The sequence below is a fragment of the Haliotis cracherodii genome, unplaced genomic scaffold (genome assembly GCF_022045235.1).
Source record: "Haliotis cracherodii isolate W230 unplaced genomic scaffold, xgHalCrac1.p SCAF_6, whole genome shotgun sequence".
In the NCBI taxonomy this organism is placed as follows: Eukaryota; Metazoa; Mollusca; class Gastropoda; order Lepetellida; family Haliotidae; genus Haliotis; species Haliotis cracherodii.
In genome coordinates this window covers 40,939,160-40,966,930 of record NW_027266319.1, presented here as the reverse complement: position 1 = coordinate 40,966,930, position 27,771 = coordinate 40,939,160, and the positions used below count along the sequence as shown (strand labels likewise).

The window sequence follows — 27,771 nt, the reverse complement described above, 5'->3', positions numbered from 1 at the left end:
TAGTAGAATGTGAGTGGAGTCAAGTGACATTTTTCATCTACTATAGCTAATGTTCAACTACTTTTTCCTTGACAGCTTCAACGGCCTAGGCGTGGACACAGCCTGGCAGCAGCCGGACGTCACATGACCTACTGACCAGTACCTAGCTGTTGTATATCGCCCCAGTAGATGTCCCCGATATATGTCCTGCCTTAGTGTCGAAGTAAGGGGCTGTACTTACAGTCCATACATTTGTGTTTTAACTCAGCCAGGCAATAGTCAGTCTGCCCTACATGAACCGAACTTTGTAGTAACAGGATCACGTGAGTTGATTAAGCAGTATGAATGGATATCTGGGTGAAGGATAATATCAAGTTTTGGTGTACGAATCTGAAAGATCTACTGTTGGTGTAATGTGTCATACATGATACTGGTACATGGTCTCTGATTTGTCTGATCATTATCTGATTTGGTCTATACTTGAAATACCGGTATTTATGACTAAAGTTATGATTAAAGAGGGGAAATTAACTTATCTGTGATGAAACTTTGGAACTATTGCCTGTCACAGGACATTTAGTTCAAGACAACCATGAGTTTCACAACGTCAACACAATGTTCAACACAACGGTACTAAACTGTAGTGTATTCTGAATCCTTTGGCACATTAATTAGAAATGACAAGATATTGCCTTTAGGGAGGTATACCGTGTACAGAATATATTGTGTTAACTCTGACCTGTAGATATGTGGAGATGACTGGCGTTGGTCTGGCGTCATGTGTGTAAATACATGGAGTTGAACAAATACTGTTCCTCATAAACTTGAAAATGTTTCTGCCACCAGTGCCATTATATGGAGATGTTTGTGTGACTTAACAGGGATGTTGTTTAGTAGGAGAGTTATCTCCCCGCCTTGAAGAGGATTGTTTCTTCCTGTACATCGTGTAGTGTTTGATTGAGCCTCATCTTCCCGAGGCAAGGGAGTTAACTGATCAGAAAAGTCCTGTTTCCTTGTTGAAGTTATATTAGGAAGTTATATTTGGTTGGACTATGCATGTACGGCTCAAATATTATATCATGGAGTCATATTTTGGTTGGACTAATGAGTCCATGCATGTAAGACCCGTTTTATTCCAAAATAGATATTGATCATCAATCAGATTGTCTTCACTGAGTGACACCATCTTATTTGAAGCAATGCAAGGTGGATTGGTCAATAGAATAGACATAGAAGGGACATAACTCGTCACTGGTGGCGCTACGATCAATCCCAGAAATTCTAGGCTAGGGTGGAAACTGGAATTTTGCAGTTAGTTAACTCCCTTACCTCAGGAAGATGATTGAACCTACATGTAGTACAGGACCGGAGGCACAAACCTCACGGCACATGTTTGAGTCTTGTTCTGATGTTTTTAGTTGATGTGTTTTTATTCATTCATGCATGATGCTAATTACAGGCTTTCCCTATTAATGGATTTTTTTATTTGATCATGCGATCAGTTGGCTAGGTTTTATATAGACTTGGAAAAGTGGGGTCAAGGAGACCTCCAATAAGAAATCTTTAGGGTCCTTGCAGGCAAAAGGAGGGTCCTGTAAAGTAATGAAATGGTAGGGTTTACTGTATGTTTTGATAATTACTTCAGTGCTAGGAATGAATCCATAATGATGTGGACAGTGGTCATGGTTGATGGATGAAACTACGCCCATAACTGCACTTGATGCACTGTAGGTAGTCTGTCATACAGACCTTGAAACAAAAATATTTAATGCAGCCCATGCAAGTCTATCATAGTGGGTTGTGTCAGTTTCTCTGGGCTCCATTGAATTATACCTTATTTCAGATAATTTAACAACATTTTTTAAAAGTATAATACCGGTATTCTTTTTCTGCACCCATTCTCAACAATTGTGCGTACTGGTCGCTTAATTGTGCATCACGTAAATCCCTGATTTGTCATTCCCCTACATTTAGTAGTACTTGTTCTCATGAATCATTTTGGTTAAGAGGCCTTTCAGGCTATGAAGCCAGTTTCTGATCCAAATAAGAAAGTATTATCGCAACCATCAGCGATCACTACACACGAAGATGTGGGTATATTGGCTGATACACTGAAGAGAGTGTGAGGTACCTAGATTTTACCCCTCTGGAGGCATGTCAACATTTTTATACCTTTTATATTTTATGTGTAAACCCCACATCTGTAACAGTCTGTGCCCAAACTTCTACTAGCCTGACATCTTCACTTGTATGACTTGCTGTAGATTTTAGTGTTAATATGCAGACTATCATAAGCTTTGTGTATTTGGCCAAGCACAATTTTGGACTTGGCTTCAGATAGTGGTTGAAGTTGCAAACTGCGATAATTGAAAAGAAAGAAAGGAGTGTCGGCCACCTACAGATTAAAGAAATGAAATAGATAGTGAGATAGAACTGGTATGGATACAAAACTTCCCCTGGAATACGAAACTGCCCTCTCTGCTTTGGGAATGACTTTACGGCAGCCATCTTGGTTTGCTTTAGGAAGGCAGTTGAGTGACAACCTGTGTGAGTGCAGGAAGTTTCTTGTGTTGACTGAATACAAGTGTACATATGAAGAGTCTGTGACTGTCTATTTTAACAAACTTCTGTTCCTGACTGTGCCATGTGCCATGTGTTTGGACTTCAACCTACAGCAACCTTGTCAGCTGGCTGATGAGCTGGGCTTGGCCATATGGGCAAGGTGTTCTCCAGAGGTAGTCACTGGTTTGGATCCCAGTCTGGTAATGAATACATAGAGGTTATCACGCGTGTGTGTTTGGGGATGGTAAATATCCTGCATTAGGAATAAACAGGCGAGCTAAATACATAGTGTTTATTCCTAATACAGGATATTAACCATCCCCAAACACACAAGCGTTATAACCTCTTTATCATATAATGTCATTCTTTAATTCTGTGCTTTAAAATCGCTTTCTCTCTCTCACAAACGTTACCGAAATGTTGCGAGTTTTCCTGGAATGGGCGCATTAATATGTATTACGTCACAGGGTAAGTGATGTGTCAGTCGGACAGTGACAGTAGCCAATATAGTTCCAACTGAAATCTGTTTCTTATACAATGGTGAAGTAACATATACGCAAAACAACAGTTGTTTTTAATTGCCTTTCGCGGCAATCCATCGGTCTGTCCGCTAGAGTAACTGCCCTTTGTCAAAGGGAAGCTACTCTAACCCTAGTCTATGAGACGTCACGGCCACGGTCAGATGTTGACAGTCGGTCTGTCCTGTTATAACGTTAAGAAGTGTAGTCAGATGTACACACAGCGACTAAACGAAACAAGGTAACAATTCAAACATATTTCGGCAAAATCCAACTACTTTAATTTGTGGAGAAAGTTATAAGTCTCAGAGGTCTACAAGCACAGATATGGCTACTGATCCCGCTTGGCTAGGCCTCGTGCCCTCGCAAAATTGTTTCGAAATTTATATCTCCAAAGTTGCCAAAACTTATAAAATGCCTTAGCTACGTCACAGTTAGACACTGATTTTCAGTATAATAGACTGTTCTTTTGATAATGATAGCAATTATCCCTGTAGTTTATCCAGATTCCCGATGGTTAATTCTGACTCGATCGCTGAATGACTAGGGCGACACCATGTTTGTTTATAAACAGCAAAAGTAGTCCTACTTGACCTTTGATATTTGCATCTCTATCCGCATATGACCCCAATGGATATCATTTTTATCCGTTGGCTTTATCCTGCCGAGAAACCTACCCATTATATGATAAATTGTGATATTAACCTTCCTGCCACAATGATATTTTTCTCATTGAAAAGAAGTTGATGTTATGGTGCCCTAAAGTTCTCATGATTTTGTAGGTGATGATAATGATGTTTGTGAACTTAAGTACAGTTCTCAGTATGTGAGACCTGCATGTTTTGTTTTGGTTATTTTGTTTGTTATTTTACGTCGCACTCAGCAATATTCCAGCTATATGACTGTGGTCTGTAAATAATTGAGTCTGGACCAGTCAATCCAGTGATTGACATCATGAGCATCAATCCATGCATTTGGGATATGATGACGTGCATCAACCAAGTCAGCGAGCCTGATCACCCAATCCCGTTAGTCACCTCTTTCGACAAGCATGGGTTGCTGAAGACCTATTCTACCCCGGATCTTCACGGGTCCAGAGAGACCTGTATGCACATGTGCACACTGTAGTGGGTGGGTTGTTTTGAAGTGCCTCCAAATAATTATTGTGAATGGTATACTGGAGGAAGGAAGTAAGGGAACAAATCGAAATATTTTGAAATTCTGTACTATTTCTTTTGTTAACAGTAAAGGTTTGACAGAGTATAACGTCAGTGTTGATGGTGAGTTTGATGCATTGCCAGTGCCCTAATTTTGTTCCATCAGTATATCCTGACATCCTGAGTGTTTTGCTGTTGGCTGTTACTACAGTGTGTCTTCCCCGGGTGGAATACATCGATGTTGCTTGACTGGAGTTTGATGATATGAATACTCCAGTATCATAACTACTATCTTACAATTACTTGTGTCTTGTTACTTGTTTCTCAGATCTGCAGACCAAAAATGTAACACGTTTAGAATAATATTCAATTTTTCATAACAGACATTTTTCTTTCCAACTCATTGAAATGACAATCATTTTTTTATCTTATTTTTTGTTCATTTTGACCTCTAGTTTGTTTGGGAAATAAAATGTGTGAAGCATGTCATGTAAACATTGTATGTCAGGGCCTTCTATATTATGGTAGATGACTGATGGACATGATTGTATAGTTATATCCACAAAATGTACTCGACCAATAAACTTTATACAACAGTAGCTGCAAGTACCTCAAGATTTACAGAAGCATGGGCTGTGGGTGTGAGTGAAAAGTGCTGTTAGTGTGACTGTCTACTGTTGCGTGGACATGCTTTTCATGTGACTTGAGTATTGGACTGTGCTCACAGACAGAACATGTAACTGTCCTTTATCAGGATAACAAGGAACAGCTGGGGGAACAGGGCCATGTGTCACTCCTGCTTTGTTCTCGCACATGCACCATTATGTGTGTCTTGAGATAATTCATCTGAAAACATTGAACACATAGAATCATGATTCACTCAAATAATAAAAACATCAAATTTCTTATTGAATCAAAATATGTTCAGTTTTTAAACCATAAATATTCTTACATATTGGTTGCACACTTTTTTGCTTTTGTAAGCATTTGAATATTCTTTTAACAATAATAGAATCAGAATTTTATTTGCATAATTTTGTAATGACATATTTATGTACATTTATCACATGTAATTACTCTACCCTTTTCTGTGATATAACTCTCTGTACATAGTCCCACATTCCATGTCTGACAGAAGCTGACCACATGATGACCTTGTGTGGCTCTAATAAACTGTACATTATGATAATGGCAACATGTATGTACACTGTTTAATGTTTTCTTCACAAAAAATGTGTTTGTTTCAAGTCAGAAATATCTGCTGTATGTTAGCCACTCTTCAAGTTATCTAAAAAGAAGTTTTCTGTATAAGTTTTGGGGGGATATGTTTGTGACATTTCATTCAGTTTAAATTTCAGGTGATGCGAGGTGATGAAATTGGGATGCTGATACTTACTGATTCATCTTAGTCATCGGAATATGTTTAATTGCTCAAGTTATTGGCACTGATAAGTAACACAGATGTTTCACACAGGATTTGTGGAGCGACACATTTGAACTATAATAGGTCCATGCCTAAGTGTTGGAGTTGTAGATCAGAAGCTGTGAGAGAAGTTTACAATAGCAACAGCTTACATTCGTTAACAATAGCGACAGCTAACAGTCGTTAACAATAGCGATAGATAACAGTCGTTAACAATAGCGACAGCTCACAGTCGTTAACAATAGCAATAACTCCATGGAAAGAGATTAACAATATGGAAGAACTACCAGGTTTGGGGAATATTTTTCTTGTAGGATAGTCTTAAAATGTTTTTAGAACTGCGTGCCTTATTAGAGTTTTTACTTGACTGTCATTCTTTTGAAAATCCAACAGTAATGATATAACAATCAATATTTTTTTTTATATTTGGATAGGAAGGTTTTGGAACTGTTAGATGCCTGAAATATGCTCTTGGGGAACTGCAATCCTTAGGATTTTGCCCCATGGGCATTTATCATATTGCACATAATTTGAATATTATTGCATAAATCTCTTTTGAAAATTTGTTATGGTCAGTTTTGTTAGAAAGTAAGAATTTCTACAGCCATAGGTGGGTACAAATATCCTGGGGTTTTTCCAGAGGTGATAGATTGTGTCCTATGTTCTACTCATTTTCATATACTGTGGATGTCATGTTGTTGATGTGATGGTACCACCTCATGGCTTCTGTTAACAGACCTCATGGCGCTCTCTGTGTGCAACTCTCTATTCATGTTAATAGTGAGAGATTTTCAAAAAAGTTATAAAGAGGAATTGTGTTCAATTAGCTGACTTTATGCAATCTGATCTTTAGCTTCTATCTAAGAATATATCATCCAGAAATACACATGGGGGAAAATAAGCACCGCTAACTGTGTATTCAATATAAGGTAGCCATAATATTGTGTTTTTTTATTTGATGAAATACATCTTCGGTGTCTTTGTGGCATATGATGCGACCTTGCAGCATATGATACGACCTTGTAGCACATGATACGACCTTGCAGCATACGATATGACCTTGTAGCATATGATACGACTTTGTAGCATATGACACGACTTTGTAGCATATGAAACGACCTTGTAGCATATGATACGGCCTTGTAGGATATGATACAACCTTGTAGAATATGATACGACCATGTAGCATATGATACGACCTTGTAGCATACGATACGACCTTGTAGCCTGGTAGCTCTTGGGGTACAATACTAAGCATGTTTTGTGAGTAAGAAAACGTACAACGTTTATGGATAACAACTTCTGGTTTATTGCAAATGGCGATGTTTCTCACACGGTTATCAAGCTTGAGTGACTACAACCAAGTGAAGAGAGGTAAGCATAATTGTTTGTGATCAAGGGTATGACATCTTGTCTGCCTATGAAGAGTTAATCAACCAATGTTTTTTTATTATCCAATCAGCTTGTCACGGCTTTGAAATCCTGTTAATCCTTATCCTTAGCTGGCTTAATTACCAGTGGGCTATTTGTTATTCTTACTGTACATCTGGCTTCATCCAATCATCTCTGTGCTACGTGTTATCTATTACTTGTTGTTGTTAATGTTAATCTGTTGATCACAACGTGTCATGCATATTTACCTCTCATCACTTGGTTGTAGTCACTCTAGCTTGATAACAGTGTAAGAATCCACATCAAAACGCTAGATGCAATAAACCAGAAGTTGTTATCCATAAAGTTGCAGATTTCTTATTTACTAACCAACTTATAGAATGTCAATCAAACAGTTATGATCTATGAGATTGAAGGTTCAATTCACTTGAATAAATGTAGTGTGAAAAATTGTGTATTAGAAAATCAGCATTAGATGCATATTTAAAGGCTGTTTATGCAATTCAAGGGTAAAACCTAGGTCTTATCATTCAAATGAGTGAGTGAGTTTGGTTTTTAACGCCGCTTTTAACAGTATTCCAGTTATATCAGGGCGTGTCTGCTTAATGTGGGTGATAAGCCCGAAGTGATGCAGGTCTCAGATGTTTACCACTTCGGTGAAACCCACGAGCACGGGTATGGTGCTGACAAACCTAGAAACATAATCGGAGCGAACCGGGATTCGAACCCACAATCAAAGGTTTCTGGCGTGCCCAAGGGACGCAACTCTGCACAGCGAATAGCGGTGCCTTAAACGACTGGGCCACTCGTGCCCCCTATATAATTCAAATGTAAAACCAAGGTCTTATAATTCAAATGTAAAACCTAGGTCTTATAATTCAAGTGTAAAACCTAGGTCTTGTATTTCAAGTGTAAAACCTAGGTTTTATAATTCAAGTGTAAACTCTCAGCACGCCTCACTGGAGAGTAGTACCTCTCACAAGACTATTACGAGAACACCTACAATACTATAGCACAGGCGAATCCAGAGAGGACCGGCCCCTTGATGAGGATGAATATGCCCACATCTATTGTGCATGGTGTGGTGAACATCCCTTTAACTGTATGTATATGTTCCTATGTTGATGGGTATAGGCTTTGTGTACTAAACCTTGTTAGAGATCAGTAATGTAGACTGTCACTCATCTTGCCTGGAAGGAGAATGTGGAACTCAGTGCTGATTTCCCTTCCATGGCACTATAGAGATTCCAGTGAGAAATAGGTCCCCAATACAGCATGGTTCCAATGATGATCAATGGCGATTGTGTGTCAACATGCCTGAAGACATGGATCGTTGCTCGTTCTGTCAACCACTGGTTTGCTTGACAGTGATATGATTGCAATATTGCAGATTCCCGCGTTTCATTAGAATGTGGGTCCTGCCGATGACAAACAGCCCCTTGTTTCAGCCTTGGCTGTACCTGTGTTGCTCACCTCAGTTACAGGGTTCCGAATTATGGGGCCTTTTGTTTTGGCTTTGCCTCATCATATATTTCTTCCTGGTCTCCATCTATCATCGACGTTACCATCGTCATCATCGAATTTAGTAGTTGTCCTCATGTTACTGATGTCTATATTCAGGAACGTCTGTATATTTCAATAGGATCACAGCTCTATTGATTTTCAGATGAAATAAATAAAATGTTGATTGACTTCATTTTGCTGTCTTTATTTCATCCAGTTATGTAAGTGGATAAAAAGGATTTCGAGAAAGGATATCGAAAATTGAATGATACACATGCACTTTTTTTTTTTCTTAATGTTTTTGTACAGATTGCAGCTGCTTTAAAGGGTTGTGTGAACCCAGGTGTAAGTTCAGGATTACAACAGATCCTCCGGGACCTCTGCTGGTCATAAGAGGCGACAAAATGGATCGGGTGGTCAGGCTCGGTAAAGTGGGTGCTTGCCCCTCGTTGCTCATATATCAATCACCGGATTGTCTGGTTCTGGATGATTACTAATATTTACAACCCGCCGTCATATGGCAGAAAACGGAATTAACACCCAAAACCAAAAACAGAATTATTGGACAATCGAATTCGACATGAGACGGGGAGGGCAGGTCATGTTCAATTATCTCAAGTCAGTTGTTCTTTAAGATCAAATTTGCAAAATTCTATTGTTTTCATCGACATTTTAATACAGATAATGCGAGACACCTGATATGATTGTGTTTGTTTGCTGTGTAACGCCGAACCCCGCAATCTTCCAGCTGTATGACAGCGGACTCTAACAAATGGGGTCTGGACCAGACCATCCAGTGATTGACATCCCGAGCATCTACGCATTTGGGATACGATGACATGCATCAACCAAGTCAGCGATCCTGACAACCTTTTCCCGATAGTTACGACAATTGCTGAAGACCGCCGAATCTAACCAGGATCTTCACGGGTCTGATTTCATTTAAAAGGACGACAACATTATTTCATTAAGCAAGTTTATTCTTTATAAATGATATAACTAAAGTATTTTCATTCATTAATAAATATACGACAGATTTACAGCTAGGGCTGAAAACTTGGTTTCAGTCCCTGTCACTACGTGTATACTACATGTTCTGTGCTCGACTCTACTGATTCTTTTATTAAACTGTCAACTTCTACTGTCTCGACTTGAGGGACCTATCAAAGCGATCACTATTCAACATTCTGTTTTCTGCCGTTATGGAAACGTTTCCAACGACACCTAACAACATTATGTTTATGCGTTTAAAACGCTTTGATTTGCAAAACGTTTATGAACCTCAGTGTAATGTTATGGCGAAACACGGGCTCTGATAACTCAGTTCCTCGAACAAGAAACGAAGTTAACCGATTTTGTCAAAAAGAAACATCAGTTTGTAACGCTGCAATCTACGAATAAGACGTTTATTCAACGAAAGTTGCAATTAGAGTTTTCAACATCAGTTAAGCTCAAATGCATCTTAATATATTATTTGCATTTCATACAGTGCAGTTTGAAAACATAAGCTAATCACACACAAACTTCTATATACAGTCAGTAATACTGATTCGGTATGGGGTCCCCTTGGGCTCTGTAAGAAGAGGGACTGCGCCCGACCCCTATATAACGCGGGTTACTACAACACATACACACTACTGCACAGGGAGAACCTCGAGTCTTCGTCTACAGGTTGACCTCTGCTCCGACTTGGCATCCAAAATGTGGAACGTAAAAGAAAGAACCTCGAACTGGTTTTTGGAAACGACGAAAGGTCCACACGACTACCGGTACAGTGTAGTCCGGGGATGTTCCGTGATGTTAATCATATATTTTCATAATATCTGCAAGTCTTGAAAAGTTCATTTCTTTGCAAAACTAACAGGAAGCAGCATCTAACAAAGTCCCTCGAAGTCAAGAGCCCTGAATCTATGTACACCTATTACATATTCTGTACAACATACAAAAATACGCATGGAAATTTATTAAGCACCGATAACTCATATATTTCCATACATTTCTAAGCCATTCGAAAAAAATTCTTATCATGCATTTGTTTTTCAACGAAACACATCTGATTTGATTACAAGGTGATTTTAAGAAAATAAAAAATAATATAAGGTGGCATACTCATACTGAATTACAGAAACAAATTGTTTATGTAATTGACCAATGTTAGGTTACTATGGCAATAGCTATTTGACAACTATTTGATCCAGTCTTTGCGACCATCTAGAGTGTTTTCATTATTAGCTGTTAGGCATCGGTGGTGTCTTTGATACTTGTAGAAATAAGATCAATGTCACGTGTAGATATTCCCAAAATCTACAGAGAAGTTAGGAATATAGGAGAATAAGGAAGGAGTGGTGCTTAACGTGTTTCCAAGTGTATGTTAAACAGCATCGCCATCTCCGGATACAACAGTTCAGTACGCAATATGGACGGAGAAGAAAGAAACAACAGTCCCACTTTGGTAAAATCATTTTGGCAGTTTTTGTCAGGACGGAATATATGACTTGGAACACATTATAAGGAACACATTAACATACCTATACAGGCTCAGCTATATAACACCATAGGTGTCCACACTTGAGCTATTGGTGAACCTCGTGATTACACCAGATTATAGTATCCTTCACATGCGTTGTCACGAGGTTATAAATGCCATATCTGTTATGGAATTACACCAAAGGCTGGATTTTATCTTGCATAATAACATGATTTGGGTAAGAAGCGCATCCCATAATTTCAACTCGTAATTCTCTATCCGCTGCGATCCAGAGCTTGATGATTGGCAAAGCGCTAGTAAAATCATGATGTAATCAGCTTCATGGTGTGCTTTCCTATGTTCTTGGGGCGTTGCCAACGCCTAGCACCGTCTTAAAGGATCCAATCCCATACCTGCCGTCTGCAATAGAAAAACGAAATCAGTGCAAGGATAACACTAACATCAAGTCTCTGAAATGAACATATTTTACAGAAATAAACAGTTGTTAAATTAAACTTATACAATTATAATTAAAATGAGCCTAGAGACTTTCTCCATTTTATGAGACTGCAGTAATTTAGACTTGCCAAATATTATAGACTTTGATGGGCTTTATTGGATATATTAGTTTCAGAGACTGCATGACAGACTATGCAAGGATGTTTGGATATTATATTTAATTAATTAATTAATAATGACAGCTATCAGACATTTACATGGCGAGAAATCAAGTATAGTCCCTACAGCAATAAGGTAACAGCTTGTTTCAAATGGGTGGGTGCTTTTTGTAATCACAAGGACACACATGGATTGTTCAGTCGGTTTGTTTTGGTTGAAAAAAAATCCCCAAAGGAGTTGGTTGTTATGTTGTAATGGTGGAAGCTGCACAAAGGGGGCGGGACGGGGCAGTGCACACCCCGTCCGGATCCGAGCATGTTCAACATTCTGCGTTAATCGTGAAATGGCAGCAAGTGCAGCATAGTCGCAGTCAGCAATATGACGGCTATATCTTATACTAATTTTGGCAAGGTAACCGAGGGTTTGAGGTCAACAACCTCTGCCTTGGGGTACATATTCCCGTGGCAAGGGCGTTAACTCACAATAAAAGTCCAGTTTCCTTCTGTAGTCAGTTAACTCCCTTGCCTCGGGAAGATGCAAGCTCCTTCCCAGCGCGTGACACCTTCGTTACACTCTCGACCCATTTCAACGTAAACGATTATTGAGAGCTCCGCGAACGGGCTATCGCTGTGAGGTGCTTGGGGAAGATGTTGGGCAAAGATCACAGGAACTCGTTATTGGTCATTAAAGAAAAATATATACACCCTATATGTAAGTAGAGAATTCTCAACTTACATATAGGGGGTATATATTTTTATTTACTGCCAATAACGAGTTCCTGTGGCAAAAATAACATTTATGCTTGTCCTAAGGACCAGCGAAAGTGAGTATTGGGCGGTTACAGTGTCTGACTTAGCTGGATATACCAAGACTGCAACCGCTGGGTTTCCAATTCGATTATTGACAAGCAGTCACAGGAACTCGTTATTGGTCAGTAAATAAAAATATATACCCCCTATATGTAAGTAGAGAATAAAAATATATACCCCCTATATGTAAGTAGAGTTTTACATATAGGGGGGTATATATTTTTATTTACTGACCAATAACGAGTTCCTGTGCAAGCAGTGGTGATAAAGAAAACTGATCGTAGACTATGGCGTAAAGGAAGTTTGTCTCGGCCACTCTTACAGCATGGGGACCACCAGGAGCACATTTCGCCTAGTTTGGAGCATGGCTCACTTTTACATGGTTGAAATTTTGAATACTTCTAAAAATAATTGTGTCACAAAAGGAAATGGTATACTTTAATGAGCAATCACAACTTGCAAACTTATACTGGGAACTGATACAGATGTAGTCAATTGTGTTGCAGAACACCCCCGTGTAGAGTTGCGTCCCTTAGGGGTGTTAGGAATTTATGATCGTGGGTCAGATTCCCAGATTCGCCCTGATTGTTTTTCTAGGTTTGTTAGCACCATACAGTGCTCATGGGTTTCCCTAGAGTGGTAAACATGTAACGATTTGCACTAGTTTGGGTTTCCCTCTCACATCAAGCTGAAATACCGTTCAAAGCGGCGTTAAACCCTCACTCACTCTATACTTACATGAAGTAGGCTTGGGCTTCTCCATCAACCAGTACCTGAATCCCTCCTTGGCCCTATCTTGGTACGAGTTCCTCAGTGTAATGTCGGGCAGTGTCGTCCTGGACCTCAACTTGTCGTAACTCCCTGGCACATTGCCCTGGAGACTCCCGTGAATGTGGTCGTCGAAAGACTGGTTGGCGAGTCGTCGGTTGCCCCCCATGGACCAGTCGAAGCCGGTCGACGGGCTCAACCATGACGTCGTTGCATCTGCAGATGAAGAAATCACACTACAGTGCCTGTAAATCACATATCCTCATGTGTCCTAATTGGTACTGACACGCAAAAAGTCTCTACATGGTAAAGAAACATCAGCTGGATTTCTCACAGACTTCCTGTCACGTGTTTACAGAGGGATTAATCATCATTATACGTTTCATTTCTGGAAATATCCAAGTCGACGATAATCGGTATTTGTCCAACATTTAGTGACACAAATACGACTCAATATTTGATAACTTTCTTGTTCAAATATGAATCCTAGTTATTGCTACGAACTGGTGTTTTGTGCAGGAAGACACTTGTAAAACAACATTCTTTGCGTCTAAGGCCTTTTAGCTCTGAGGAAAACTGACGTTATTTTCTAAATACAACATCACCTATGACCCGAAACTGAATACCAATTTTCGTTCATAATCCATAGCCATCGTCTCCTGTTTTTATGCTAGAACCAATAATCAAACAACAAGTTGCGCCTTATGTAACAGATGATAGTACCTTCACCAAGCAAGCCCTTATGACTTTCGTAACAGATGATAGTACCTTCACCAAGCAAGCCCTTATGACTTTCGTTACAGATGATAGTACCTTCACCAAGCAAGCCCTTATGACTTTCGTACCAGATGATAGTACCTTCACCAAGCAAGTCCTTATGACTTTCGTTACAGATGATAGTACCTTCACCAAGCAAGCCCTTATGACTTTCGTTACAGATGATAGTACCTTCACCAAGCAAGCCCTTATGACTTTCATTACAGATGATAGTACCTTCACCAAGCAAGCCCTTATGACTTTCATTACAGATGATAGTACCTTCACCAAGCAAGCCCTTATGACTTTCGTACCAGATGATAGTACCTTCACCAAGCAAGCCCTTATGACTTTCGTTACAGATGATAGTACCTTCACCAAGCAAGCCCTTATGACTTTCATTACAGATGATAGTACCTTCACCAAGCAAGCCCTTATGACTTTCATTACAGATGATAGTACCTTCACCAAGCAAGCCCTTATGACTTTCGTACCAGATGATAGTACCTTCACCAAGCAAGCCCTTATGACTTTCGTTACAGATGCTCGTACCCTAATCAAGGAAGCCCTTATGCCTTTCGTACCAGATGCTAGTACCCTAATCAAGCAGGCACTTATGCATTTCGTTACAGATGCTAGTACCCTAATCAAGCAGGCACTTATGCATTTCGTTACAGATGCTAGTATCCTAATCAAGCAGGCACTTATGCCTTTCGTGACAGATGCTAGTACCCCAATCAAGCAAGCCCTTATGTATTTCGTACCAGATCCAAGTACCCTAATCAAGCAGGCCCTCATACCTTCCGTTACAGATGCAAGTACCCTTATCAAACAAGCCCTTGTTTAATATAAAACCAAAACGTTGCACGGAATGAATAGAGCAGTCGAAATCCATCAACTCTGTCGTCATATAGATACAGCTATCGTGGTTTCCCTTGCGGAGTACATTGACTATACGTCGGTTTCCACGTCAGGGCAAACACCACGAAAACTAGTATATATTGTTTTTAAATATTTTCGAATTACTATTACACTGTCAAACCCTATCTGTGAACTCCAATTTCTTACCACCCGATCGAGCCACCCGTGAAGATCCGGGGTAGAATAGGTCTCCAGCAACCCATGCTTGCCGTAAAAGGCGACTATGCCTGTCGAAAGAGTCGAATAACTGTATGATCCAGACTCGATTATTTACAGACCGCCGTCATATAACTGGACTATTGCTGAGTGCGGCGTTAAACGACAAACAAACAAACTGTGAACACGTGACGTTAGGATGATAAACGGCCTGCTGTAAAGTCAAGTCATGGCAATAACATGGTGTTGGTTCGCCTTCGTATTGACCGGTAAATGATACAATAGCATAATTTTCAAACGATATATTTTGCAGGAAGCGTTGACAATGGTTGGTTTCCTTACCTACGCGAGTCTGGATCCCTGCTACTGCCCACTATCTCCCAAGTACCAGACTGACGTTAATTATCAGTTACCCAATATTTAACGGTGCGATGTTCGGGTATATGGGCAGTGAACACGCATGCTCAATTACCGAGCACTGCGAGGGTAACTTTCAATCAATCACCTGTCAGGAACGGTTTAATCCATGTCTATTGCCTATCTCTCACACAACTGTGCTGTACTTCACAATTCTTACGCAGGTGCACTGACTGACTTCTTGGGGACATCTGTATAGAGTAATTCGAGTGAAACTGGGGAAGACAACGTTATGCCTCACGTGGACGTGATCAATATTGCAATGAGTGAGTGAGTGACTATGGTTTTACGCCGCTTTTAGCAATATTCCAGCAATATCACGGCGGGGGACACCAGAAATGGGCTTCACACATTGTACCCATGTCGGGAATCGAACCCGGGTTTTCGGCGTGACGAGCGAACGCTTTAACCACTAGGCTATCCGACCGCTCCCAATATTGCAATGCAATTTCTTTTCAGTGTAATTGGTTTATAAGATATAGAGCCAGCAAAAATATTTTACATATACTCATCAAAATAAAAACAAGAAAACCCTGTATATAATGAAGATATTTTCTGAGGTTGAGAGATTTGAACAGAGACGGGTGAAAAAGTCACAAACACAGATGCACGAATACCATTGCTTGTATGGTATGAACACATCTTTGCCTGATGGTATCAGCTGGTGAATGAAAAGCGGCCCTTCGGCAAGAATAGTACAAGTATCAAAATTCATAAAGGCCCTGAAACTTATGCCTAATCACACGTATCACACCCCTTTCTCCTTCCAGCCAAACGCAACCGTGCACGAAGTGTCTATATCGATAACCTCATCCCAACATTGGCTATAAAACCATGCCAGCAAGACGACCACTCTGTGCCTTAGATTGTTAAGGGCAGTATAATGGCTCCGGCATGGAATATGCATTAGGGAAGTGGCAAGGCGTTTGCAGAAATAGTCCCCGGACTATAGGCAAGACCGTCATGTTAAGGATATTCCGTATGTACAGGTGCCGAAGACACTTCATCTAAAGTATGCGGGTACTTGTGAAATACCTCCAGAGATCTCTACTTGTGTCCTAGCTAGGGTTCGCCTGTCATGCATAACCACCATGCTGTCTTGCTCTCTGTGACAAACGCGTAGAGCTTCGCGGAATTAATGATTTGATTATGAACATTGACTCGACGAAGATGCAACATCAAGAAACATTTGTAAAACTACAGATAAGCATTTCTGTTAACGCACCTAATGATAAAACTCGCACACACGCCCTCACCCTCATCACACACACACACACCACCCTCATCACACACACAAACACACCATCCCATCACACACACAAACACACACCACCCTCATCACACACACACACCACCCTCATCACACACAAACACACACCACCCCAACACACACACAAACACACACCACCCTCATCAAACACACACCACCCTCATCACACACACAAACACACACCACCCTCATCACACACACACACACCACCCTCATCACACACACAAACACCACCCTCATCACACACACAAACACACCATCCCATCACACACACAAACACACACCACCCTCATCACACACAAACACCACCCTCATCACACACAAACACACACCACCCCAACACACACCACCCTCATCAAACACACACCACCCTCATCACACACACAAACACACACCACCCTCATCACACACACAAACACCACCCTCATCACACACACAAACACACCATCCCATCACACACACAAACACACACCACCCTCATCACACACACAAACACACACCACCCTCATCACACACAAACACACACCATCCCAACACACACACAAACACACACCACCCTCATCAAACACACACCACCCTCATCACACACACACACACCACCCTCATCACACACACACACACCACCCTCATCACACACACACCACCCTCATCACACACACACACACACCATCCCATCACACACACCACCCTCATCACACACACACACACCACCCTCATCACACACACACACCATCCCATCACACACACCACCCTCATCACACACACACACCACCCTCATCACACATACACACACCACCCTCATCACACACACACACCACCCTCATCACACACACACACCACCCTCATCACACACACACACACACCACCCTCATCACACACACACCATCCCATCACACACACCACCCTCATCACACACACACACCACCCTCATCACACACACACACACCACCCTCATCACACACACACACACACCACCCTCATCACACACACACACACACCACCCTCATCACACACACAAACACACCATCCCATCACACACACACCACCCTCATCACACACAAAAACACACCATCCCATCACACACACAAACTCATAGAGTAGTGGTAGTACTGATCAGTACGTTAACCTTCCAATCATGCATATTAACTGCCTTCTTTCCACACATAACGTTAACCCCAACATGTCCGCATTACAACAAAAGTTCCTGTGATATGGAATAAGCTTTATGCAAAGTTACGTTTTTTTTGTAAACGTCGTTTACAAATCAATAGCGAGTGCAAGCAACACATCTTCGCCTCGTGGAATGGACCAGGCGTCGCACAAAGTCCTGTGGGATATCTGTCCATATCTGCTGGAGCATGTTTCGAAGCTCCTAGAGTGTCTGTGAACACGTGGTTGACGTCGAAGGCGCCGATCCATCACATCCCACATGTGCGCGATTGGTGAGAAATCATGGGAGCGAGCCGTCCAGGCGATGACGTTCACGTTGTTTAGTTAAAAAGAATCCTGAACAAGTCGAACAATATGAGGCCGGGCGTTAGCATGTTGAAAGGTAGTGTCTGGGCCATGACGACGCAAAAACGGTAAAACAGCAGGGCCGATGATCTCGTCGCGGTAGCGCTGTCCATTGAGATTTCCCTCCACCACTATCAAACGGGTCCTCTGTCTTGCTGTAATCCCACCCCATACTATAACGCTACCGCCCCCGAACCGATCTTCTTCCATGACACAATGATTGACGTAACGTTCACCTCGACGTCGGTACACTCGAATCCGTCCATCGCTGTGGCTGAGGTGAAAACGAGACTCGTCAGTGAATAGCGCTTGTCCCTACTGCATGGCCGTCCAGCGTAGACGCTGTCTGCATCACTGTAGACGTGCTCCCTGTAGACGGTTTCCTGTCAAAATGGGACGTCTGGCGGGTCTGCTGGCTGGAATCGATTTCGTAGGTGTGTTGTTCGAATCCAGTCTCTGACTGCATTCGTCTGTTGCCAACGTTGCCATAAACAACAAATGGTGTTTCTGTGGACGTTAAATTGTCTTGCAACATCACGTTGACTCGACCCTGCTTCAAGTATACCAATGTCTCGCAGACGCTCATTTTCGGAAAGGCGTAGCGTTTCGTAAAGTTGAATACATTGCGTAATTTTGTTGTTTTTCTGAGTGGTGGGTGTCAGCACGATGCTAAACAATGCATATGGAATCCCGTTAACGCTCATGTTTTATACCCATTTGGGGGTGTTAATATGCATGGGGCTTGCATAAAAGTTAACTTTTGCATGAAATGCATGCTTTTCTGTAGCAGTTGCGTTTTTGTGACTTGATTCCATACATGTACTACAATATTGAAAACCAAACTTTACTTGTTTGAAAAATACACTAAAATATTGGTTTCACAGGAACGTTTGTTGTTGAGTATATATTGTTAGTGAAGTCGTTGCTGGGGAGTTAAAGTCTGGTTCATATATAAAGGTATTGATTTGTTCTGGTTAAAAAACACAATGTATGGAATTAACCAGATGTGAGCAGCACGTCTTCCGTCGAATAAGTCCACTGAAACTATAGATATTGAAGAATTGCAACGATGTCAACTTTTAACTTGATACTGATTTTGTTTGTTGTTTAACGCCGCACTCAGCAACATTCCATCTACAAGACGGCGGTCTATAAACAATCGAGTCTGGACAAGACAATCCAGTGATTGATATCATGAGCACCGATCTACGCAACTGGGATATGATAACATGCATCAGCGAGCCTGACTACCCGATCCCTTTAGTCGCCTTTTACGACAAGCATGGGCCACTTATGGCAAGCATGGATTGCTGAAGACCTATTCTATCCCGGATCTTCATGGGTCGTCATTAGAGAGAACACCAGCCAAAGCGGCGACTGAGGAGGTCGCAAATTAGAACTAGGTGTCGTTCCAAAGAGCGATTTTAGCGCTATGTACAACTATTGTAGGCCTGCGTTACAGTAAGATCGTTTTGGGAAGCTGACTCGCTGACTTGGTACGTCATGAGATCCCATTTGCGTAGACCGATGCTCACATCAATCACAGGATTGTCTGGTACAGACTCGATTATTTACAAACCACCGCCATATAGCTGGAATATGGAGTGTGGCGTTAAACAAACAAACAAACAAACTTTTGTCGGTTCTTACAACCAGCACATAACACGGGGACATTTTTTCCGGGATGTACAGCAGGATCTACTTCAGAAGCTATTGTTAGATCTATACTACAACATACATATAACCACCCGTGTGGATCTAGATTACAATTGGTCTTCCCATGCTTGATCGATGCTCATGATATCAATCATTGGTCCAGACTCGATTATTTACAGACCGACATTATATAGCTGAAATATGCTGAGTGCGACGTTCAAAAACAAACAAACAAAACACACGTATGCCATAAGCGTGTGTTTTTTAACTGTACTTACCGCCATCTCGCCCAAGAGCCGAGCCTCCCACATCGACGCGGAACATACTGGTCTGCAACATAACACTTGGTGTTGTAGTTCATCAATAATAACAACTTGTGAAATAATTTGCTGTCTAAACACAAAATCAAATCAATATGAACGTATTGTTAGTACACGTGGTCTGCGTGTCAGTGTTTCAAGTGATACGCCATTAACACCGTAACGAAGTAGTACTGACTTCGACCATGCAGTCAGCTGCGAGACTCCGTCCGATCACGTTACAACAGACACGTTCCCTCAATCAGCCCAGGAAATTCCGTATACCTTAATGAAACTTCTTAATCCTGTACGGGAGAAAGATGTAGATATCGATTGTATCCTTATACATCTTCCCGAGGCAAGTGAGTCAAATGACTTTAAAAGTCCAGTATTATGGAGTTACATTTTGGCTGGACTAACAAGTCTATGCATAGTCCAATCAAAATCGCGCACCGAAATCGTAATCCGGATCGTAAACTGTCAAGCAGATTTCGGTCGATTGCAGGATTTGCAACACATGTGCACCGCTAACTCCTTGTCAACAGATATTTTCTAAATTTTTCATGTTTTTAATCAAGGTGCTCACGTGATTTGATGTATTTGGCGATGTAAGACACGTTTTATCACAATATAGATCTTGATTATCGATCAGATCGTCTTGACTGGGCGCCGCCGTTTTGTTTGAAACAAATGCAAGTGATACGAGAGGTGGAATCTGATTGGTCCATGGGAGCGGCTTAGAAGGGACATAACTCGTAATAGCCACTGGTGGTGCTCCGATCGAGCCCAGTAATCCCAGCCTAGTTCAGCAAGGGTGGAAACTGAACTTTTATAGTCAGTTAACTCACTTGCCTCGGGAACATGATCCTTATATAACTCCATTCTCTTTTAAATCCCGAGGGAAGGGAGTTAACTGACTACAAAAGTAACTCCTTTGCCTCGGGAAGGTGAAACGGAGGCAGTGCTTTACGAACTGCTATTCGGTGCATATCCCGACAACAAGGATCCGATACTAGCGTTCATTAAATATGCAAAAGGAAATATAATAAGTCAATAACTGATCAAGAAATAGAGTCAAATTTCATTTACAGTACATGTTTGTGAAAGATGTTTGTAGAGCCAAACCCGAAGAATCCCTGATCTGGGAATGTCTGTGTGAGAACAGCCTACATCGCGACCGTTTTGAGTCTATTGATTAAATTTCATACCGCTGCTGATCGATGCGTATAAATGTTTATATCTATTCAGTCCCTAGGTGGACTTAAGCAATGCACGATTGGGAATCAGGGAATTCAGCTTTGTAAGAATCATTATGGTCATATTACTGTTATGACAGATTCAAGAAAACGAACCACTGACTTTGACCTTAGACGGTCATTTGGACAATTTATAACGACCTTATACGATTTTGTTTGTCGTTTAACGTCGCACTCAGCTATATGACGGCGGTCTGTCTTTAATCGAGTCTGGATCAGAACATCCAGGGACTGACATCATGAGCATTTTCCTACGCATTTGGGATACGATCACATGCATCAAGCAAGTCAGCGAGTCTGACCATCCGATCCCGTTGGTCGCCTCTTACGACAAGCATGGGTTGCCGAAGACCGATTCATGCGAGGGAGAGGGGTCCGGCAATTATGTCAGTGTCAATTACATTTGACATTTATAGAGGGCGATCCAAGAAGAACTTTTCATGGACAGAAGTTGCAAATGGCGATGGAAAACATTCATATAAATCGATAATATATGAATGGGAATCTGTGAGATGGCTCTCAGTTACGTTATCCGATCTGGAGTCAACAACAGAGGATGCTTTTCCCGATTACATCGAACAATCTCATTCTAACATACACGGTAGTACCTAAATATACATATGCTCGGATTATACATTTGGAATGATATTTCTTTCAGATGTATATTTATAATCTTAATATACAATCAAATAAGTGAGGCTTATCTATGTTTACTGGCGTATTTCTCACAACAGTAAATCTGCGACCAGCTCGCCGGCCGTTGTACAGATGGCTTGTGTTAACACTCACCAAGTAGGCATGCATGGTCTAGCTCTGTGTTAGGCCACCACCGAGTCTCCCACGTTCCGACACAACGTATGGGCAAGCGTGACAGCTGTAATCTAGGACTATTGATGATTCAACGAGTGACAAAATTCCCACTCATGGTCTTAGGAAACAATCTGCCAAAACCGATAATCCTCACAAACTTTAATCCCGTAGATCGCTGATCTGTAGGCAGCCATATAGCAGAACAAAAGATTACATTTAACAACTGAGAATTCACGAGCGGATTCTTGGGCTCATTGTTGCCAGCGACAAAGCTGCCACACGGGGTAATTCTACCAGGGAGTTATCGTCGCTCCGTGAGCATATTCTATCACTGACACAACGCTGTATTCTATTGGGCATTACATCGGCGGTAAGAGCTTAGTGTACAAATCACAACCACAATGCTCACTGACAGGGTACGTCGCCGAAATGGATGAGATTCCTCTTGATCGAAATTTTGAATTCACTGGCTTTATAAATGAACACAGAGAAAGTGTCACTTTCCGTCTGTTTGATGCATTCAGTGTACGTGTTTGCCGATCTGGTTTTATTGCTTCCTCCGACTTTTTATTGCCGGGTTGGGTCAATATTATTGATGAAGTTTTAAATGTCGTTAATCTTTTCGAGGAGACAAGTGATTGCAGTCTTAAAGTCATACGAACATACTAAGCCTAGCAATACGAGTGAGGGATGATTGATCAGTTTATTGTTATGCAGTGTCTGGAATTTGTTTTATTGTACACTGTATAAATGTCAAATATAAATGATACTGATATACTTCCTGCACCAGTTTGACAATAATAGTTTTATTAAATTCTGTTTTGTAAGATGTACTGGTCTATGAAGTAGATTTTTTTTTTATTAAACTTTCTATAAATCTGACTGTTCGGCATCGATCTGAAATTTTTTTTTCCAGATTCTAACACCCGGAAGACGAGATGTACGGATCGGGGATCTACGGCATTTGTGATATGTACAAAGATATATACAAACTCGGTAACGTACGATTGACATGTATAGTTAGGTCTTGTTTATGCTTCGCATATGGACTGTACACACCAGTCAGTAAACTGCACAGACAACCGTTACATCAAGCGTCAATAATTGTAGACCAGTATATACATTCGTGCGATGGACATCATTAATATAGGCTGTGAGTGAGTGAGTTGGGTTTAACGCCGCTTTAAAAGGATTCCAGTTATATCACGGCATGTCAGCTTAATGTGGGAGGAAAGCCCGAAGTGATGCAGGTCTCAGACGTTTACCATTTCGGTGAAACCCACGGGTATGGTGCTGATAAACCTAGAAACATAATCGTGGCGAACCGGAATTCGAACCCACAATCATAGGTTTCTGGCGTACCAAAGGGACGCAACTCTACACAGCGAATCGCGGCGCCCCAGACGACTGGGCCACCCGTGCCCTCACGTCCATGTGAAAGTAGCTGAGCCGGTGGTCGTGCTACAATCGTTATGCAAAGCGAGGACTTGCACCCGCATGCTTCAGGCGTACTAGGAACGATCCCATTCTTTTATAAATGTAGTCCCCAGACCTTATATGTACTGAACTTTAGGGCGGTGAAATAAACTCGATTACTCTTTTACACCAAGTTCATCATTTCATTGATAATGGACCATTTGATCCATAAATATCCAAAAACAATGTACCTAAATATTTATTTTTCAAAAGTCGCTTCTAAATCTATTTGGGCAGTTGGAAGCCTAAGGGTGAAGGCCTTCTGATTCCATTCCCAATCATGGTGTACGTTGTGAAGTTCACATTTGATGTTCCTGACGGCGACCTAGTCCTTGCTCACGTTGAAGAACATACAACTTTCAACCTTACATGCGAGGCGGGGTAAAGTGGGGTTAAACGTCACGTACAAAATTACTCTGTGTATGTGTTCGTGTTGTGTCTGTGTTGTGCGCGTGTGTTGTATGTCTGTGTATGTTAAGTGTCTGTGTTCGCGCGCATGTGTGTTTAGTGTCTGTTAGTGCTTGTTATAGTCACGACAGATGCCTGCTTTACCTTGCCGCAATGTAACATAGTTAGTCACTCATACACGGTACGAGTTCCGTACGACTCCAAGCCGACCAGTCCATATTGTATCCCCTGAATGTCGCCAGACAGGGGTACTACTAACTCATACGGACATCAGACCAAAATGGACAACCTCATAAGACGTTTAAACTACGCTATACGCCAAACCCTGTGCGCATTTCACGACAGAATTGGTCTCCATTGCTTATCTTAAACTGGGATAGCTTTTTTAAAAAGAATTACATTCTGTGAGTCAGTAGTGCTTCACGCCGCTTTGAAAAATATTTCAATTATATCACAGAGCATACTCTTTTATATATGGGAGGAAAGAACTAAGGTATGAAGGTCGTAGACGTTCACCACTTTGGTGAAACCCATAAGCATGGAAATGACAAATCTACAAACACAGTCAGGGGGATCATATGTTTCTGGCACGCCTAAGGGATGCAATGGATGTGATAAACGACAGGGAAACCCGTGCTGCGTTTACCATCTGGGATCTGAACGTTCGCGCTGATCGTTTCCTATACTTATCAACAACTGGATTGTCTTGCCAAGGCACGACTCTATACAATCCGCGGTCCTATAAATGCACTTATGCTGACTGTGGCGTAAAACAATATGCATACACCCACTCACCTGCTGCCCAGGGTCTAGCTCCCCTACCACGCCGATAGTGACACTCGGCACTTCTCGTGATATATAAACTGCCGCTAGTCCTCTGAATCTGCTCGACCCCGCACATTTGATTGTCTCCGCCAAGACTACATTTTGATTCAAGTAATAACCTGTTATGACCCTCAAGGAAACGGTCTTTATCAACAGTATATATATCAATCAGCCCTTATTGCAATTCAAGACGTGCTCGCGTTAATAATGTCACTTTCATAGGCAGTGATAAACATCCCGATAAGAAGGACGTATTGTGCGAGTCATTGTACAGAATGTTGACACTAAACCTGTTTATTGTCATAGTGAACAAAACCAAAGAGATTTTAAATATTCCACCATGGAATGTCTTCTTGTAAATTCTACAGGTCTTAGGTGACGTGAGTGAAACGGGCGTTCTACTGTTATTGATATGGTAATTCCTATACGCAGTTCTATAAGTACACTGTCTGTTTTTATGAACGTAATTTGATGGTGGTGAGAAGTTAGGCATAACCATAGATCAACCTTCTTACTTTCCAAATAATTTTTAATCAACTTTGCACAGACATATATCACAAATTTGATATGGTTCAAATGGAAATTGTAAAAATACCACACTGAACAAGATATGACGACAGTGAACAGTACTAAAGATTTGAGGCCGTGCGTAATAATATGTTCTGGTTTTGGTGTTGAAAAGCTGTCGTTTATACAACAAATACTTCAACAATAGCGATGAATATCACACTGAGTGTTATTCGAGTTGCAAAACCTGTGCCATATATCATGTTGACAAAATTTAATAAGATTTCAGATGAATGAAATGGGCATGGGCATCTGTTTAATACCCTGTGGGTATCGCCCGATGACTTCCTTAAATGGAGGCGTGTATTATAAAAGAACGTTGACTTTCTGTTATATCACAATTTAACATAAGAACTGATTGTAGGCACGAGAACACCATTAGTAAAGGTGTTCCATTTATGAACAATCGAACCTCGTCATAAGTGTATAATAACGTTATGTTCAGTTTTGGGGGCCCGTTTGCTCATCTACGTGTTTACAGAATAGATTATGAACTCCTTTCCGACTATTTGTAAAAGATGACAGTTACCGTGAGTACCCGTCGAAGAATACCCAAGTGTAATGTATTTTAAAATGACGAGGGGCACGGGTGGCCCAGTCGTCTAAGGCGCCGCAATTCGCTGTGCAGAGTTGCGTCCCTTGGGCACGCCAGAAACCGATGATTGTGGGTTCGAATTCCGGTTCGCCCCGATTATGTTTCTAGGTTTGTCAGCGGCGGCGTTAAACCCAACTCACTCACTCACTCACTCATTCTAAATGACGAGGTTGGTCAGCATTCTGACTAAATGTTTCAAGTTAAGTTTGATGGAGGGTCCCTAGGAAGAAGGCACTGCAGCTTACACTCACCCTTGTTTTCATGTTTGACCAGTGGTCAGTGTTCCCTCTGGGCTGGCTGACCGGGTCATAGCGGGACCAGAAGGTCATACTGAAAACAAGGACAACAGAATTAAATACAGGTCAAACCTTCTCCCATCCTCTATTATCTTGGGTGTCGTTGTACAAAGCTATCATAGCCCGTAGGTGATCGTAACACCGATACCTTTACATAGACTTGCGACAGCCGTAGCGCTGAGGCTGTTTTGTACAACCGCGCCCATGCTGGTCTATATACATTCCAAGTTGGAGTACCCTGGAGTCGAGCCTCCAAAGTTTCGTTTCGGGAATGACGTTACCATGTCCCTTTCTCTGATCACCCGATTTCTCTGGCTTACGAGTGTAACAAGATTGAACCGCTATTTTAGGTTGTGCCAGTTATATCCGGCTTAAAACGAAACTGGTAGCAAATGGGTTCAGTGTATTTATCAGAATGAAGATATATTACACTTTTCTACTTTAAGGTTAGAAATAACCTCATAACAATCGTATGTGCACTAGTCACAGATCACTTCACGCGCACCAGTGTATTGCTTACGTCATGTGGACGACACTCGACAATTGTGGTGTTCTACGACGGCAGTCGTGATCAGTGCATTTTCTTAAAGGGGAACTAAAAAAGAATTAAGAAATAGTGTCTAACAAAGAAATTGTTACACTCTCAGGTGTATCACACTGATTTTACTAAACTCGTGAAAGAATTCATGTATTACACTCGCTCTCGCTCGGGAAATACAAGAATTCTGACATTCATTTCGTAAAATCAGTATGAAATACATGCTCGTATAATAATGCACTATATAACCGAGACTGACCTTCTCCGTCTACATGCATAGGACCTAGCGAAACACGTAACCTACCCATATGCATCACCATTCGATACTCTGCCCTGGGGTTGAAAGATTTAACTCAATCCAAACTGCTGGAACACGCCCTGGACTACAGCCCTGGACTACAGCCTTGTTGAAATACAGCCTAACAAACACATCCGACCAGACGGGTGTCATATCCATCGTGAATGTTGCCTCCATGTATTTATTATGACGGTTGAATCTGCCTGTAACTGACACTCGCACAAGCAATAAACTACACATCACCGTGACATGGAGAGGCAGTCAGCAGTGAACTCGAACAGAACCTGATCGCAATTGACACTTTATATAAGTAATAAACTACACATCGCTCTCACATCAAGGGTTCAGCAAATCTGAAAACAAACTGGGTGCCTGGCAGACCTCGAGAAACTGACTTCTGATCAAGTCCATTTCCATTCCAATATGAAATAAAGCGGCTCAAATACAAGATTCTGGTTACTATGTCAACATATCAAGCCCCGACCCTGTATTGTGGACAATGGAGTGGACATGGCC

At 41.4% G+C, this 27,771-nt stretch overlaps 2 protein-coding genes across 2 annotated transcripts in view; one reads left to right on the top strand and one right to left on the bottom strand.

Moving 5' to 3' along the window:
• Positions 1-5,037, top strand: part of LOC139446780 (serine/threonine-protein kinase TBK1-like) — a 33,273-nt gene extending 28,236 nt beyond the window's left edge. Inside the window, exon 19 of the mRNA XM_071228104.1 lies at positions 76-5,037. Within this exon, the coding sequence (XP_071084205.1) occupies positions 76-127 (52 nt within the window). The 3' untranslated portion in view covers positions 128-5,037. The remainder of the gene's footprint in view (positions 1-75) is intronic.
• A 5,605-nt stretch (positions 5,038-10,642) lies between these two features.
• On the bottom strand, positions 10,643-27,303 carry LOC139446105 (uncharacterized). The gene is made up of 5 exons (XM_071227382.1): positions 27,262-27,303; positions 26,375-26,453; positions 20,166-20,217; positions 13,167-13,412; positions 10,643-11,421 (listed from the first exon to the last, which is right to left on the bottom strand). Exons 2-5 carry the CDS (start codon positions 26,450-26,452, stop codon positions 11,357-11,359), a joined length of 441 nt encoding a protein of 146 aa, XP_071083483.1. The 5' UTR covers position 26,453; positions 27,262-27,303; the 3' UTR covers positions 10,643-11,356.
• Between the last annotated feature and the right edge of the window lie 468 nt (positions 27,304-27,771).

Coding starts and splice junctions, on each gene's coding strand:
- LOC139446105 (XM_071227382.1), bottom strand. CDS start 26,452: ATGACCTTCTGGTCCCGCTATGACCCGGTCAGCCAGCCCAGAGGGAAC. Junction 20,218..26,374: donor GGTCAAACATGAAAACAAGG/GTGAGTGTAAGC, acceptor GTTATGTTGCAG/ACCAGTATGTTCCGCGTCGA. Junction 13,413..20,165: donor GGCTCTTGGGCGAGATGGCG/GTAAGTACAGTT, acceptor CTTCATCTGCAG/ATGCAACGACGTCATGGTTG.